Consider the following 16,454-nt stretch of genomic DNA (forward strand, 5'->3'; position numbering starts at 1 on the left):
AATTTTTTTCTAATCAACTTCAATCATAAATAATACTAAGGAGTCAAAGAAAATCCAAGTCTCTGGTTATTTATTAGCGCTAGAAATATCGTACCTCATATCCCTAATCTATGAAGGTGAAATAAACCTTCTCCTTATTTCACAACGATTTGTAAACTTCTATTGGCAGTATGAGGAAATCAGTAATTCTGAACTTCAGGCACCATCTACATGTTGTAAATAAGGCCAGGGGCCACAGTGACCAAAAGCAGAAAATAAAATCCTTAATATTTACAGAAATAAATAGCACACACACAGAAAAATGAGCTCTGTGGGAAAATAGGATATGACATCATAATCATAACATTTATGCACGAAGGGGACAAACTGACATTGCTTAGGTGACTGTCAAGCTATGTGCTGGATTTTTCAGCCCAACAACATTCATCTGAATGCAGATACCTCTTTAATACAAGAATAACAAGGCATACTTTTGGCTTGTGAAACTATTTGTTGCTGAGATTACTTACCACACAGAAAAAGTATATTTCTCTAACTCCTGCAAGCAAAAATTGCTCTCTGCAGACGCTTTCCCTTCTTCTGGGCTTGCATTGCTCTCAGGACCTGATTCTTCTTGATAACATTGGTCAGGTGGGTTATTCCAGTTGACCTTAAAATAAAAAGAAAAAACAAGTTAGAATGGTAAGGTAATTAGCTGAGCACAGCTAGCAACGTAAGAGCTGCCACTTTTACCCTGTTTTGAACTTCTAGCTTTGTTTTATTCTTCACTTTGTAACAAATCTGCAAAACAGCAGTGGCAAAGCTGGATCAAAACACATAAGAATTGAACAGACTAGACTATTTCGGCTGGAAGAGACCTACAACAATCACCTAGTCCAACTAGCCTGACCAGCTCAGGGCTGACCAAGCCACAGCACGTTGTTAGGGGCATTGTCCAAATGCCTCTGAAACACTGGCAGGCTCGGGGCATCAACCACCTCTCCAGAAAGCCTGTTCCAGTGTTTGACAACCCTCATGGTAAAGCAATGCTTCCTAATGTCCAGTCTGAACCTCTCCTGGTGCAACTTTGAACCATTCCCAGGTGTTCTGGCGCTGGATCCCAGGGAGAAGAGCTCAGCACCTCCCTCTCTGCTTCCCCTCCTCAATGAGGAGAGAGATGAGGGTGCCCCTCAGCCTCCTCCTCTCCGGACTAGACAAACCCAGTGTCCTCAGCCACTCCTCACAGGACATGCCTTCCAGCCCCATCACCAGCTTTACTGTCCTCCTCTGGATGCATGCAAGGACCTTCACATCCTTCTTAACTTGTGGGGCTGCACACAGAGTATTTATTGTTCCTATAAGGCTGTAGTTTGATAGACCCTCTCAAGGAGACATAAGCTCAGGCTGACACCAGAAGTCATCATCCAGCCTTCTACCTGCTCGATTTTTCCTGTGTTGCACATCATGCTCCATCAGCACAAAATTGGACATCCACATAGTAAAACACACAGAGGCAACTGATCTGGGAAGAGAATTAATGCTGTTTGGCCTCCTTCTTTACTTTTCCTTTTATTAACTGGGTTAGGTCTCAGCTGGACCCATTCTGATCCAGGCCATCCTGCACTGGTGCCAGCACAAGGGAAGAGAGGGACAGTACTGCATCCTTCAGTGCTGGTACCAGTTTATGTTGGTTTAAACTACTCCTTGAGTTACAAAGGACAGAATCCTAACCTGTGCTCATCTCTGGAATAATATTTTTGTACACACAAGGCCCAATTCAGCACTGGCATTGCCTCTCTCTGGAGCGACCAGCAGGTTTTCTCACATGCTCAGCGTTATCACCCCCGGACAGAGCACCAAGCATCACTTCCACCAAAAGACACAATGAGGTCATAACTTACCAAACAGACATTTACAGGTGACTTCATGAAGCTATCTATTAATACCTTCCTAGGCATGATACCAAACTCTGTAAAGGGTTTGTTCACATTTAGTGAACAAGCCCCAAGAGAACAAAGGAAGGAAAGTTAAATCCTGTTATGTTCAAACTAGAAACAGGACTCCCTTTTTGTTCTTTCTTTTAGACAGGGGGATGGTAACTATACTGTTTAGAAGTAACCACAAAGGGAAATTTTGGTTTGCCATCCCCTGATGCAAATTTTATGGAGCAAGTGGTTGAAATTTTCTAGCCTATCCTAGAAGCTAACCTAAATGATTTAAGGTCCTATTTGACTTTTGCATTTATGAAATCTGCAATGAACAAAACATCCAAGTTTACTCTGTAGATCTCAAAAAAATCTCAGTGTTTTCAAGGAACACAGCGCTGGCATTGGATGTAGTCACATCACTGAATATTTTGCTAATTATGAAAACTACAAAGATCTTTATTTTTTTTTAACTCAGTAAACCATTTTGCTCTAAAAGGCAAATGTGTATTTTGAAGCTTGGATTACATAGACCTCATACACATTTGAATTTTAATTTAAGGCTCATGGACATAACAGACAGAGGTTCATATCCATACCTACATAATGCTAAATATGGTTATCAGTAAACAAGATACAATCATTGTATTTTCAGCAGTCACTAGAAAAGCTGCCACAAGCAACGGAATATATTGTCAAAAAGCAATCCTATGTAAACACGAATAGTTAAGGCAGAGTAGAAGCGGGTAGCGTGCTCAAAGCTGTTTTCAAATACTAAGACCAAGCAGCTACAGATAGCACCAACTTAATTCCCTAGAAAAAGTCAAGGTGGCAGAGCGGGTAATGTGTGCAAAGCACCTTGCTTGCACTGACATAGTCTCCATGAAACTATGCCTGGGCAAAGTAGATACAAAAACATTATTTAAGACATAAATTCCAAAGGTGTTAAAGAGTATTATGAATTAATTTCTCTGAGGCTGTGCTTGATCTTGTCTGAAGTCCAAAAGGAGAAGCTCAGTCATCCACATGAGGACGGGATTATGGCCACAGAATATATTTTACTTCTCTTGGAAGTCACTGACTGGGATCATTATGTCCTTCATAGTCACCATTCATTATCTTCAATACATGCAATGGTGTGTACACTCATTGCAACAAAAACTAAGTTGTCACTAATTCCTGTCACTCAGAGGATACCCAGTGGGAGACTGTTTGCAACTCCTTTGCATAGATGAGTATGGGGGCAAGGGGGCAAGACAATAACACCTTTAGTTTGGCTGATATATCCTATATTCCTCAAAAAGGTGTCATCAGGCCCAGAAGTCCTTCTGTTTGCTTTTGTTACAAAAAAAAAAAAAAAAAAATGAAATAAAATAAAAAAATTCTATTTACAAAAAGAAAAGGGACAGTGAGGAGAATAATCCACTATATGAATTTCTGCTTTCTGCCTTAAATCTGTTCTTTACATTAGTCTGTAATTGTTTCCAATATATGATTGTTGTATAAAATTATTTTAGAAGACGGTTTCTGTTCTAGAGATACAAGTAGGCCCAAATTACATAATTCAGCCCAAGTGTCTAAATCTGTAACATGCTAAAACAAGGCTCTCTCTGGACATTAGGGTTCACTCATCCCATTAAAAAAGAGGGGTTCTTACAACCTTTGAAAGAAGATTTCATATGCTTACATTTCTTTTGTGCAGACGTGTTCTCGTAAGAGGCTCAGTTCAGAAATCTATTTAAACATGTCAATAACTGTAAGCTTGTGAGTAATTTCGCTGCGTCCAAAGGGACTAGGCAATGCTGAATTACCCATGGGCTTACGCACCTTACTGAAACCAGGTCACTTTAATGTGGCTTTGAGAGCCACCCACAGCTGAGGTTCCTATAAGAGCATGGCATTTTGTTCAAAGGCAATGTGCTATTATGGGATTGTAGGAAACGAATTTCACTCTGCCACTCCCATGGGTTGGGTTGCTTTGCCCATCACACCCACTCCATCAGTCCTTAAATTGGTCTTCCTATAGATATAGGGCTAGAAACACATGTGCATGCACACATAAATCTGCAGTTATGTTTATATACAAGTCTGGTTTGTCCAAGTTATCCTTACCTCCCTAAAGAAATAAATCCCTTGAAAACTTAGTCATTTAAAATGGAGGGAATTTCCAGTTGGCCAGTCTGGTTTTGCTCATTTATGTGTGGAGCATCACACTACTAAACTCAAAGTTGCAATAATATTTCCAGGCTGTTGAGTATTTGTGCCACAGTACACATACAGATAAAAACGCATAGTACACAAGTTTGTGAGTACTCCGAGAGCTATGATGACTTTTTTTCCATTTGCAATTAAAAGCATTAAAAATGTTTCAAAGTACATCTAGAACAGGGTGAGACAAATTGCCAGAATGATTAATTTGAATATTCTTTTTTGCAGTTATAATTCACTGCAGCCATGCTGATCTAAGGAGGGAAGTGGAGTAACACTTAGAAAAAAACTGCATCCTTCTTTGGAAAAATACCTAATTTAGAACAGATAATGCAGGTAGAAGCAATTCTTAGGAATAGAAAGTCTTCTTTGTGTCTTAGTTGTCAATATTTGCATCAAATTGGAAAGTTCCAGTAGTATCTCACCCAGAAAGCATTGTCATGATGCAGATGTGATTTCTCAGTAACTTGTACTGATGTCGCAACGTTTGTCCACAAATTAATTATGCCCTTGACTGAGATACTACAAATAAGGATAATAAAAGCATCTGATGGTAGAGGTCTTCTGCACAAGGACATGAGAGCTTGAAAGTTATAGATGTATAGGAAATCTATTGTGTTTAAACATTACTGAAATAATATCATCCTGCAGCACAACCTGTTGTCTGATTACTGGATGGTCTTTCCTACTGCTCCTTTGAAACTGCTGGAGAGATTAGCTCCCTATAGATCTATGCAGGAGACAGCAATACTTGGGGCCACATGAAGCCCTACAGTAGCAATGACAAAATTCACTGTGATAAATTAAAGAAACAGCAACAAGACGCAAGCCTCCAAATCATTCCTAAACGGCACAGGTAGAAGCTCCAATGGTTTCACCATGTGATTTAAGGGAGATGGTGACATTAAGATCAAGGCCAGTACCTTGTGATGTCCTCCTTGGCCTTCTTTCTGCCAAAACAAACCACAGCACTCATCTGCACTGCCACAGCAATCTTGGTGAAAATCACCATCTGTAAGGGGGGAGAAAAAGTGGATTTGTATTAGTGCATAAGACAAGGCTCTGGAAAGGAAGGAGCCGCGGTTTGTTCCCTCTCCCACCAAGATTCCATGTGACTCCAGGCAGATTATCTTTTCCTCTCTGTCCTAGTTATAAATAGGTGGTTAATTCTCTCCTGCCTTACAGAAGCGTTAGGTTGATAAATGCAGACAAGACTTCAGACACTGTTGTGCTGAAAATAACAATTGTATAGATAAGAAGGACAGGGGGAATAAAAACAAACAACAGACACAAGAACAACAACAGTGAAGGCTATTTAAACACCCCAAGGTATCTTCTTCAGAAAAGAGAAGTTCATTTTCTTGTATGGGCATGGTTGTGGATCACGAATGAGGCACAGGATCCAATGTACTTGTGTCTTCTAAGTAATGTTTACTCAAGTAGTGTATCCTTCAGACTCCTGAAAAGCAGTGACCTGTGGAAGGAACAAAAATATATTCCCACATCACAGGAAGCAATGGTGCGATGGAAACAAAAGGTCTGTATTGCACTTCTTAACATACGGCACATGGAGGATAAGCTAAAAATACACTTAATAATTATTTCACTACTTTTTTTCAGTTACTTCCACTTTCCCTAGTGAAAGACCACCGAGTATACTTAAAATCACAGTACAGGCAGACTCTGCTCTTAGGTGTTATAGTTGTAGATATACAATATACACATATACAACGTCACAGCTTTGAGCCTGTGTGTTTGTGTATGTACCTATGAATATCTTTCTTTTTCTTAATTTCCGTATGTATACACATGTATAGGTGTGTATACGCTGAGCATTCATAGCGGACGAGGTATTTACGTCATCTGTGGTGAAAGAAGACATCTACCGAGATCAGTGAAACTGTGTAACGTACAGCTGCTGGGTATGTCGCATGTGTGCACACCTTCAAATTGTTCAGATTGTCTCCTCATATCCCATATATGTGATACATGTACAAACCCATAAACAGACATTCAAATATAAATGTACCTTTGTAAAGATGGTTACTGTGGTTTTCTTTGTTGTTCAATTTTTTTTAATTTTGGCTCACTAAGATGGGTTTCTAAACAGCTTTGCTGAAATAATGAAGACTTTGACAATGTTTTTGGAGGCAAATGAATAAAACAGTAATTACCTTGGCCAAAAAAAACCAGCACAATAAAAAGAATAAAGAAAGCAATAATGGTCTACATTTAAGAAATGGGAGGGAGAAGGAACTCAAGTTTGTTATTTAATCATGACATGCTCTTTTCATATTTTATTTGTAAGGCTCTGAATGCTCTTTTCTTTCTATACCAGTGAGCTCATTACTTTAATTCCTCATAGATTTCTCTGAACAATTTTTGCTAAGTAAAAACACAATGTAATTCTTCAATGGCTGTAACAGTAAGAAGCTGCTCAAATTAACGATCAATAAAAACTACAGAAAAATTCTGTATGAAAATAAATAAATAAAGGAGAAGATGGGAAATGCTTGCAATTAGACAGGATGAAAAATCTAAAAAGAAATTAAATTTAGTTGTAATACATTTCCCATTCTTTTCTTCATGAAAATTACTACTGAAGTGGTTTTTTTTCTGTAATTTAAATGTTAAGCTGCCAGATGTGTGTCTCATGCTTGAAGAGTTGAAGCTTTGCATTATTTAGCATATTAAGATTCACAGAATTTAAAAAAGGGCTCCTTTATTGCCTGGAGGTTCTAATTAAGTAAACCTTAGCCTGGTACATTTAAAACTTGCAATACAAGAGATTTTGCTTCCTCTTTTTTTCTCTGTAGCCAAGTCTCTTCAATATAATAAATATAGAAAATACTTAGGATGATATAATTTTTCTTTGGCTTGAGGAATTAAACATATCTATTATTTTAAGAAGTTTTTAATAGAGGCCAGCAATCAGAAAGACATTTAAAGACTCCAATCTACTTTTTAATCATAGGAGTTGCTCTTAGTTAGTGGGGAAAATGTGTCTTATAAAACTGAGCTATGTAGAAATTGTTTCTTCCACATGCTCCAAACAAAGCAGTTGTGAAAAACAAGAATCACACAGTTCTTTATTATTAAATTGCATTTTACTTTTTTATAACTTTTTATAATTGACCACAGAAAACTAATAAAGCATTAATTAGCTGCACTATCAGCAATTTGTTCATTGAAGGAGCTGGGATGGCTGCATCAGAAACTGTAATAACATAGAAACTCCTTTGACATACAGTACCCATAAATCATACTTTAAATACAGTTATTTTTGCCATTTTAGAAAATGTCAGAGGTGTCAACTTTGTCCAGATATAGCACTTAGCAGTGACTATTTTAGTAAATTGACTCAAAATACATTTTGTTCCCTGACAGGGCAACATAATACCATTCATGATAAAAATGAACAATTTGAGGAGGAGAAAACAGCACCAAGCAAAAATGATCAAAGACAGGTATCATAGCCATGATAAAAGTACAATAGCAAGTGTAAACTCTCTGACAATAGGTTTATTTGGAAGTCAACACACACATGCATAAGAGTAGGAAAATGTGAGTATGCCAGAGCCTGGAAAAAGATAATAAAATTCTTAATCCAGTGCTATAAATCTGTGATCAGGAATTAATAAATCCAGCAGAATAGTTTTAATGCTGTACATTTGTATAAGAAAAATTGGAAAAAATGGGTGGTGTTTTTTCCCCAGCATTGTGAAATGGACGTGGTAAGAGTAATGCCTGAATCTGGGAAAGTGTGGTGAGATGGAGTTTGCTTCCAGACCTTGACAGCCCTCAGAGCAGTCTTATTTCTTGGTGATATTAAGTCCAAACAAAACAACTTAGATGCTACACAGCTCACACCTGGTAGGGGATACAAAGAAAGTGTCACCTGCACCAAGTCCCTGAGTTCAGCTGAGACCTGCATTTTTAAAACTGGATGGAAAGAGGCTGGAAACTAAAATGTTAGTGTTAATCTGTTACCTCTCTCAGCATCAGCCTTCTTGGGCCAGTAGTTGAGAGCAATAGTAGGACCTTTAATAATGGACAGTATGTCTTACTACTTCTTAATCCTTGTAGAGTGTAACATAACCATTTTTATCCTCTGCATTCAGTCTGGAAGTTATCCTCTTTGGTTACATCTTCTGTAACAAATACTGTGGCGCAACAGGAATGGATCTGTAGAATGAAACCAGCAATTCGAAGGACACCACTAAACACTGGGGACCCCACTATTTGTTGAAGAGTTTATGTCAGACTGGCTCTAGTCTGGCAGCTCCGGGGGAGGTGAGGAGGTTGGGGACTATCAGGGGGTGCAAGACAGAGGACAGATCGCTGGAATGGCACCTCACCTTCCTGAGAGAGGCTCAACAGGCAGGCAGGACATATGGTACAGAGGATCTCTGTCCTTTCTCCACCTGGCTGAACACAGTAACTTGAGGGACAGGGGGTCATGGTGACAAGTTCCTGCGTGGCACAGCAGGTTGTCCCCTCTGTGCCCACCCCACCTGCCCCTGCGTAACAGCTGTGAGGCTTTACAAGTGGAACCGAACAACAAGGACAATGGTTCATCTACCACGGAGGTGTCGCCACTACCCCCTGCATACAAAACTGCTTCCATAAACTAAAAAAGATTCATTGTCACAGGAGCCTTCCTTCTGAAAGGAACAAGAGGCCCGATATGCAGAGTGGACCCACTTCTCAGGGCAGTCTGCTGCCTCCCTGGGGCCCAGGCTAAAGGTGGGAAGGGAAAGCTTCCTACCCTGGTACGGCCCACAGTTTATTACCCATTACTGATTTTTCAGGTAGGCAGCGATGAACTTGCAGCAAGAAGTTTGAGGGCAATCAAGGGGGACTTCCAGGCCTTGGGATGAATGGTTAAAGGATCAGGAGCACAAGCGGTGTTCTCCTCTATCCTTCCAGCCGCAGGCAATGGTGAGGAAAGCAACAGGCAGAGCCAGCAGATCAATACCTGGCTCCGAGCCTGGTGTCACTGGCAGAATTTTGGGGTTTTTGATCACGGGTCAGTTTACATGACACCAGGCTTGCTGGCAACATGCAAGGTACACCTGTCTGAAAGCGGGAAAAGGATTCATGCACAGGAGCTAGAAGGGCTCACTGAAAGAGCTTTAAACTGGGTTGGAAGGGGGAAAGGGATAAAACCAGGCTCGCTAGAGATCAGCCTAGGGGCAGCACAGCAATGTTTGAGGGACAATGTGCTGGTGAGGTCCTTCAGTCTCAGTGGAGGTAGAGGTTGGAGATCCATGTGGCAGCAGAGAAGCTGAGGGTATTGATGTGTTAGAAACCATGGAAGCACCTGAGAACAATCACCTAGGAATTAGGGCTTTCCTCCCCAAAAAGGTGGTGGCACCCATAGAGCATCTACACCAATGCACGCAGCATGGGCAACAAACAGGAGGAGCTAGAAGCCATTACACAGCAGGAAAACCATGACATAGTTGCCATCACAGAAACATGATGGGATGGCTCACACAACTGGAATGTTGCAACAGATGGCTAAAAATTCTTCAGAAGGGACAGCCAAGGAAGGAGAGGCTGTGGAGTAACCCTGTATGTATGTATGTTGTAGCCCGTAACAGTATGGAGCTGTTGATTGTCTAGAGCTTAACGATGGTGATGATGGGATTCAGTGTTTATGGGAAGGATCAGAGGGAAGGCAACAAAGCAGGTATCATGGCTGGAGTTTATTATAGACCACCCAACCAGGATGAAGAGGCAGATAAAATATTCTATAAGCAGCTGGGAGGAGTCTCACCATCACTAGCCCTTGTTCTCGGGGGTACTTCAACTTACCAGATGTCTGCTGGAAACACAATACAACAGAGAGGAAACAGTCTAGAAAGTTCCCAGAGCATGTGGAAGAACTTCCTGACACAGCTGGTCAGTGAGCCGACGAGGGAAGGCGCTGGCTGGGCCTGTTGTTTGTGAACAGAGGACTCGTGGGTGATGTGATGGCTGGAGGCTGCCTTGGGCACAGCGATCACGAAATGACAGTTTTCTGTTGCCAGAGAAGTGAGGGGGGTCAGCAGAACCGCTGCCTTGGACTCCCTGAGGGCAGACTTCAGCCTATTTAGGAACCTGGTTGAGAGCCTCCCTTGGGAGGCAGTCCTGGAGGAAAAAGGAGTCCAGGAGGACTGGACATTCTTCAGGAAGGCAATCTGAAAGACACAGAAGCAGGCCACCCCCATGTGTCAAAAGATGAGCTAGGAATATAAGGAGAGTTTATGACCTTTGGAAGGAGGGGCAGGCCACTCAGCAGGACTAGAAAGATATCATGAGGTTATGCAGGGAGAAAATCAGAAGGGCCAGAGCCCCACTAGAACTTAATCTGGCTACTGCTGTAAAAGACAATTAAAAATGTTTCTATGAATACATTGGCAATAAAAGGAGGGCTAGGGAGAATCTCTAACCCTTATTAGACGAAGGGGGAACACAGTGACAAAGGATGAGGAAAAGGCTGAGGTACTTAATGCTGCCTTTGCCTCAGTCTTTAATATTAATACCAGTTGTTCTCTGAGTACCCAGCCCCCTGAGCTGGGACACAGTGACAGGGAACAGAATGAAGCCCCCACAATCCAAGGGGGAATGGTCAGCAACCTGCTACACCACTTAGAGCCACACAAGTCTACGGGGCTGGATTGGATCACCCAAGGGTACTGAGGGAGCTGGTTGAAGTGCTCACTGAGCCACTTTCCATCATTTACCAGCAGTCCTGGCTAACTGGGGGGGTCCCAGTTGACTGGAAGTTGGAAAATGTGATGTCCGTCTACAAGAAGGGCTGGAAGGAGGATGCGGGGAACTATAGGTCTGTCAGTCTGACCTCGGTGATAGGGTTGGTTATGGAGCAGGTCACCTTGAGTGCTATCACACAGCACATACAAGACAACCAGGTGATCAGGCCCAGTCACCAAGGGTTTCTGAAAGGCAGGTCCTGCTTGACAAACCTGATCTCCGTGACAAGGCGACCTGCTTAGTGGGTGAGGGAAAGGCTGTGGATGTTATCTACTTAGACTTTAGTAAAGCTTTTGACACCACCTCCCACAGCATTCTCCTGGAGAAAGTGGCTGCTTATGGCTTGGGCAGGTGTGTTCTTCGCTGGGTAAAATACTTCCCGTATGGGTGAGCCCAAAGAGTGGTAGTGAATGGAGTGACATCCATTTGGCAGCCAGTCACAAGTGGTGTTCCCCAGGGCTCCGTGCTGGGGCCAGTTCTGCTCAATATCTTTATCAATGACCTGCATGCAGGGATTGAGTGCACCCCCAGTAAGGTTGCAGATGACACCAAGTTGTGGGGGAGCGTTGATGTGCTGGAGGGCAGGAGGCTCTGCAGAAGGATCTGGGCAGGCTGGACTGATGGTCCAAGGCAAATTGCATAAAGCTTAACAAGGCCCAGTGCTGGGTCCTGCACTTGGGTCACAACAGCCCCCCGCAGTGCTGCGGGCTGGGGGCAGAGCAGCTGGAAAGCTGCCCAGCGGGGAAGGGCCGGGGGGGGGGCGGTCAGCAGGCGGCTGGGCATGAGCCCCCAGCGTGCCCAGGTGGCCAAGGGGGCCAGCAGCACCCTGGCTGGTGTCAGCAATAGTGTGGCCAGCAGGACCCGGGCAGTGACCGTCCCCTGTGCTGGGCACTGGTGAGGCTGCACCTCAAACCCTGGGTGCAGTTTTGGGCCCCTCACTACAAGGAAGACATTGAGGTGCTGGAGAGTGTCCAGAGCCAGGCAGGGGCTGGGGAAGGGGCTGGGGCACAGATGGGGAGGGGCTGGGGGAACTGGGGGTGTTTAGTCTGGAGATGAGGGGGCTCATGGGGGACGTTGTCACTCTCTAAAACTGCCTGAGAGGAGGCTGTAGTGAGGTGGGTGTTGGTCTCTTATCCCAAGTAACAAGCAACAGGACAAGAGGAAAAGGCCTCAAGTTGGGCCAGGGGAGGTTTAGATCGGATATTAGGAAAAATTCTTCACTGAAAGGGTTGTCAAGTTCTGGTACAGGCAGCCCAGGGAAGCGGTTGAGTCACAATCCCTGGAGGCGTTTAAAAGACATGTAGGTGTGGTGCTGAGGGACATGGCTTAGTGGTGAACTTAGCAGTGCTAGGTTTATGGTTGGACTCGACCTTAAAGGCCTTTTCCAACCTAAACGATTCTATAATTTGAGTGGTGCCATCCAGCAGTGGGGTAGCAGACAAAGAAATCACCAGCTTGATTAGATTACAGCACAGAAACAGAAAATAACATGAAAATCCTATCTGGACTCCCTCCCTAGTAATACCCTGGCCTGTGGGAAATCTAACAGCACGGTGAGAGTCAGAAAAGAAAAGAGTTTGGATTACGTGGATTGCACAACTGTAAGCAGGAGCTAAACTCGATCCTATCTGCAAGAATCAACACAATCTTTTACACAGTCCTGCTCAGAGGAGGAAAAGACCAGCAGAGAAAGAGAAGGTTCAGCTATCTGAGGCTCTACTTGTAAAAAAAATGAAGGGCAAGAAATCTTCATTTAAAAACATAACTTTGTTGCCTTTAAAGTGGCATCCATGAGGAACTACCAATGAGAATAGCTTTGGGGGTTTTGGTTTAGGTAATTATTTTTGCATCTGCATATGACTGTTATGTAGAGGCAAACAGCATGTCAGAAGAATCTCACTGCAGTATGGTGAGAAATATTGCATGGAAGGGTCACCCATTTTCATGAAATTGTTTCAGAAGTGGCTGTGAGCATAAATATAATCCTCTCAACACAACCATTTCTCACCTACACAAGTGTGTTTTAACAAACAAAAAACTTTTTCTCCAAAGGTAATGATAAAATTAGAATGAAGCTGTCTCTATGTTTGGTATTTTGATATAAAGGAGACATCTTAATATCTTTTTAATACATTTCTGAGTGTTATCTGCTAGTGTACTAACACCTCAGTTAGCCTGATATCATTTTTGCTTAGGTGTTATTCTGAAGATTTGTTAAAACAGAAATGGTTTTTGATGTCATGAAAGGACACAATTCACTTCCCACACTTTTTCCACCGATGCAGAGAGGGGTTTGAAGTGAAGATGTTAAATAAGATTAATATTTAATATCTAATTTTCAGCATTCAGTTGATGTTAGAAGACAGACATTGAGTGAAAGAATCCTGAGCTGGAAGGTTTGAAAATCAGGGGCTAGAAATTTGTTCCGGGTGTGCCATAGAAAGGTGACAGAGCAGAGGGCTGAAGGAACCACAGAAGTGGTGTTAAACCCCAAAATGGGCAGAATGAAAGCTGCTTGTAACAGTCAGACTAACAATATTTGTGAGAAACATTTTACGTGTTTCCAGGGGGTTTACTGTGGTACATGCATAATTGGGGGCTTTGAAAAAATAAATCAGGCTTCACATGGGAGGAAAGCTGTGAAGCAGCTGCCTGCTGGGATGAGCGTTGGTGGGGAGGAAAATGCAGGCACTGTTGAAGCACCAAATTAAACATCAGTTACAGTATAAATGCTAGTTTATATGTGGTTCTGCAGAAATTATCCAGGGTTTTAAAAATGAAGGTGTTTCCCTCCCTAGTTCTGAGTGCAGATATTGAGTTTAATGGTTACATTACTGACAGTGTTCCATCACAGAAAATCTGTGCTTTAGTGATGTGCCTTTTGAAACCAAATTTTTGCATTAAATTAACATGTAATAGACTTAGCAAGTACCAGAAATTGAGCTCATCAAGTAAAACTTCTGTTGTCTTGTGAATAAAGATAATTACACAAAATATTTTTCACCTAATTCAAATCCATGGATGAAAGCCATTGGAGATCTGCTTGTAGTTCAGGTAGACTCCCTTCTATACACAACCTGTTTTTTAAAATCCTCAGTAGATTATAGTATTATCTCTTAGAGTATACTGAGTCAGATCCTCTGATGATGCAAAACAATGCCCTTTGAATCTAACCTTGCTTTGATAAAAGTTTTAGTAATTCAATACTTTTCAAAATCAGGCCACTTCTGTAACTGCATTGTTTCAGGGTATTCATAAGGCACCCTCTTGAATTGAAAACATGGACTCTAAAAATGCTTTGTTTGGTATTGGATCTCTGCCAAACTCCACATAACTAATTTGAATAAAAATTCAGTGTGGTAGTTTTAGACCTAGATAAGCAATAGTGATAGGGGTGGGGGGAAAAGAGTAGAAGGAATAGTTGTATACCTGCACAAATAATAACTGGGGTTTGAGAAAGGTGGAAACATCTAAATGTGGGCAAGGAAAAGAATTCAGCCAAAACTTTTAAAAGCTGCCAAAAGCAAATGTCAAATACCATTAAACATTATTTGAAACAACTTTTGTTCATGCACATTTCTCATGTTTTAAATACTGTGAGTATTCTAAACTGCTTTGGACAACTAATGCTGGGTAAATGGATTAAATGTTCTTCAAAGCAGATTCCACTATGTAAAAGTTGGGCTAAACTAGGGCTGTGATTACATTCTGGGAAGGACCAACATCTAGAAAAGACATGCTAATGAAGTGTTGGTCTTATTAGGATGTGTATTGAGAATCTTTGAAAGATAGGAAATTTTTATTGCTTTTTTCTGTAAGGTGTTTAACCTTTTGTCACCAACACCATTAAACAAAAATTGACACCAGCTCTTTATTCTACTTCTTACACATCTATGATGGTCAACATCAATACTCAGCATTTATGGATACTGAATAAGCACAATGCCATACTAGCTCCTACCTCTATTTGTGCCTGCTTAACATGACATATTCAAAAGATGTACCTGTAACAGCAGATGCATAGTCCCAGTCTTCTTGGGCAGTCAACAGAGAAGGACAGCTCCAAAGAAATGGTTTTTGAAATACATTTCATGGGTTGCTGTCCTGGTTTCAGCTGGGATAGAGTTAATTTTCTTCTTAGTAGCTAGCACAGTGCTGAGGTTTGGATTTGGTGTGAAAACAATACTGATAGCACACTGATGGTTTTAGTATAAACATTACCCAGCAACAACTAAGTCAAGGACTTTTCAGTTTCTTGGGCCTTGCCAGTGAGAGGGCTGGATGGGCACGGGAAACTGGGAGGAGACACAGCCAGGACAGCTGACCTGAGCTAGCCAAAGTGATATTCCATACTATATGATGTCATGCTGAGTGTATAAACTGGGGGTAGAAGAAGGAAGATGGGGACATCCGGCATTATGGTGTTTGTCTTCCCGAGTAGCCATCATGCATGATGGAGCCCGGCTGCCCTGGGGATGGCTGAACACCTGCCCGCCCATGGGAAGCGGTGGATGAATTCCTTGCTTTGCTTTGCTTGCGTGTGCAGCGTTTGCTTTACCTATTAAATTGTTCTTATCTCAATCCTTGAGTTTTACATCCCTTCCTGATTCTCCTCCCCATCCTATGGGTGAGGGGGGAGTGAGTGAGTGGCTGCATGGTGCTTGGTTGCCAGCCAGGGTTAAACCACAACAGTTGCTGTAAAAGGAAAGCTAGCACGTCAATTAGCTTCAAATCAGCATCCAAAATTCTACTGCATAATTTCAGGCAGCCCACAGACTTGAAGACGACTACAAACTACTGTTTACATAGATAAGAAGCAGCTATCAGACCTCAGGTTACTATCTCTTACTTAGTATTTCTCAGTTCAATGTCTAAACATGACTTACAGCCTCCTGGTACCAAAGGAGAGTCACTCTCTCCTTTCAAAAGAAGGAATTAATTTCTTTTCACTCGCACTTTCAGCTCTCTCTACACACTGGTTGAGGGAGTGAGAATTGCCCTTTCCCTTAAAATGAAAGCTGACCCTCACCTGGTTTGTGGTGGCCGTGAGAGTCAGGAGCAATGGGCACAGTTGTAGATCTCAGGTCAGCTCCCAGTACCCTCTCCACTGCCTCAGCTACTCAATCTTGCCTGTTCATCCTAAACATCCATAAAGTGACCAGGGGTCTTGGCTCAGCCAGGGCACATGCATGGGTGAGGGTATGAAGGGGAGTGCAGGCAGCAGCAGTATCTGTGCTTGCACAGTCATTTTCCTTTTGCGAGATGGAAAGCACAATTCACTACCCAGGTTACTAAGTGGGGGTGGCTGTCTGTGACGTTGGTACCTTCAGATCCCTGTGCCATGATGAATCTGCCTCTGGCTATCGTGGTGGCATCTGAGTTTAGGAGAGGACCTAGGGCTTGCGTTAATTCTCAGACTTAAAAAATAACATAAAATAGAAAGAACCACACAGTGCAACTTGCAAGGCTTTGCCTTCAAAAGAAACCCCACATCCCAAAAGTTAATGTTACCTGATGTTAATACAGGCAAACACTCTTATGTAATTTAGCTCAGCACAATTAACAAAGGATATTGCTATTAAC

General features: G+C 42.2%; 1 protein-coding gene across 1 annotated transcript in view; it reads right to left on the reverse strand.

Annotated features, from left to right (window-relative positions):
• Window positions 1-531: 531 nt before the first annotated feature.
• The window catches only part of OFCC1 (orofacial cleft 1 candidate 1), an 81,845-nt gene continuing 65,922 nt past the window's right edge, over window positions 532-16,454 (reverse strand). The window contains exons 7-8 of the mRNA XM_037380027.1: window positions 5,036-5,124; window positions 532-649 (exon numbers count right to left, since the gene is read on the reverse strand). Of these exons, the coding sequence (XP_037235924.1) occupies window positions 532-649; window positions 5,036-5,124 (207 nt within the window). The remainder of the gene's footprint in view (window positions 650-5,035; window positions 5,125-16,454) is intronic.

Source organism: Falco rusticolus, chromosome 3, assembly GCF_015220075.1.
Source record: "Falco rusticolus isolate bFalRus1 chromosome 3, bFalRus1.pri, whole genome shotgun sequence".
In the NCBI taxonomy this organism is placed as follows: Eukaryota; Metazoa; Chordata; class Aves; order Falconiformes; family Falconidae; genus Falco; species Falco rusticolus.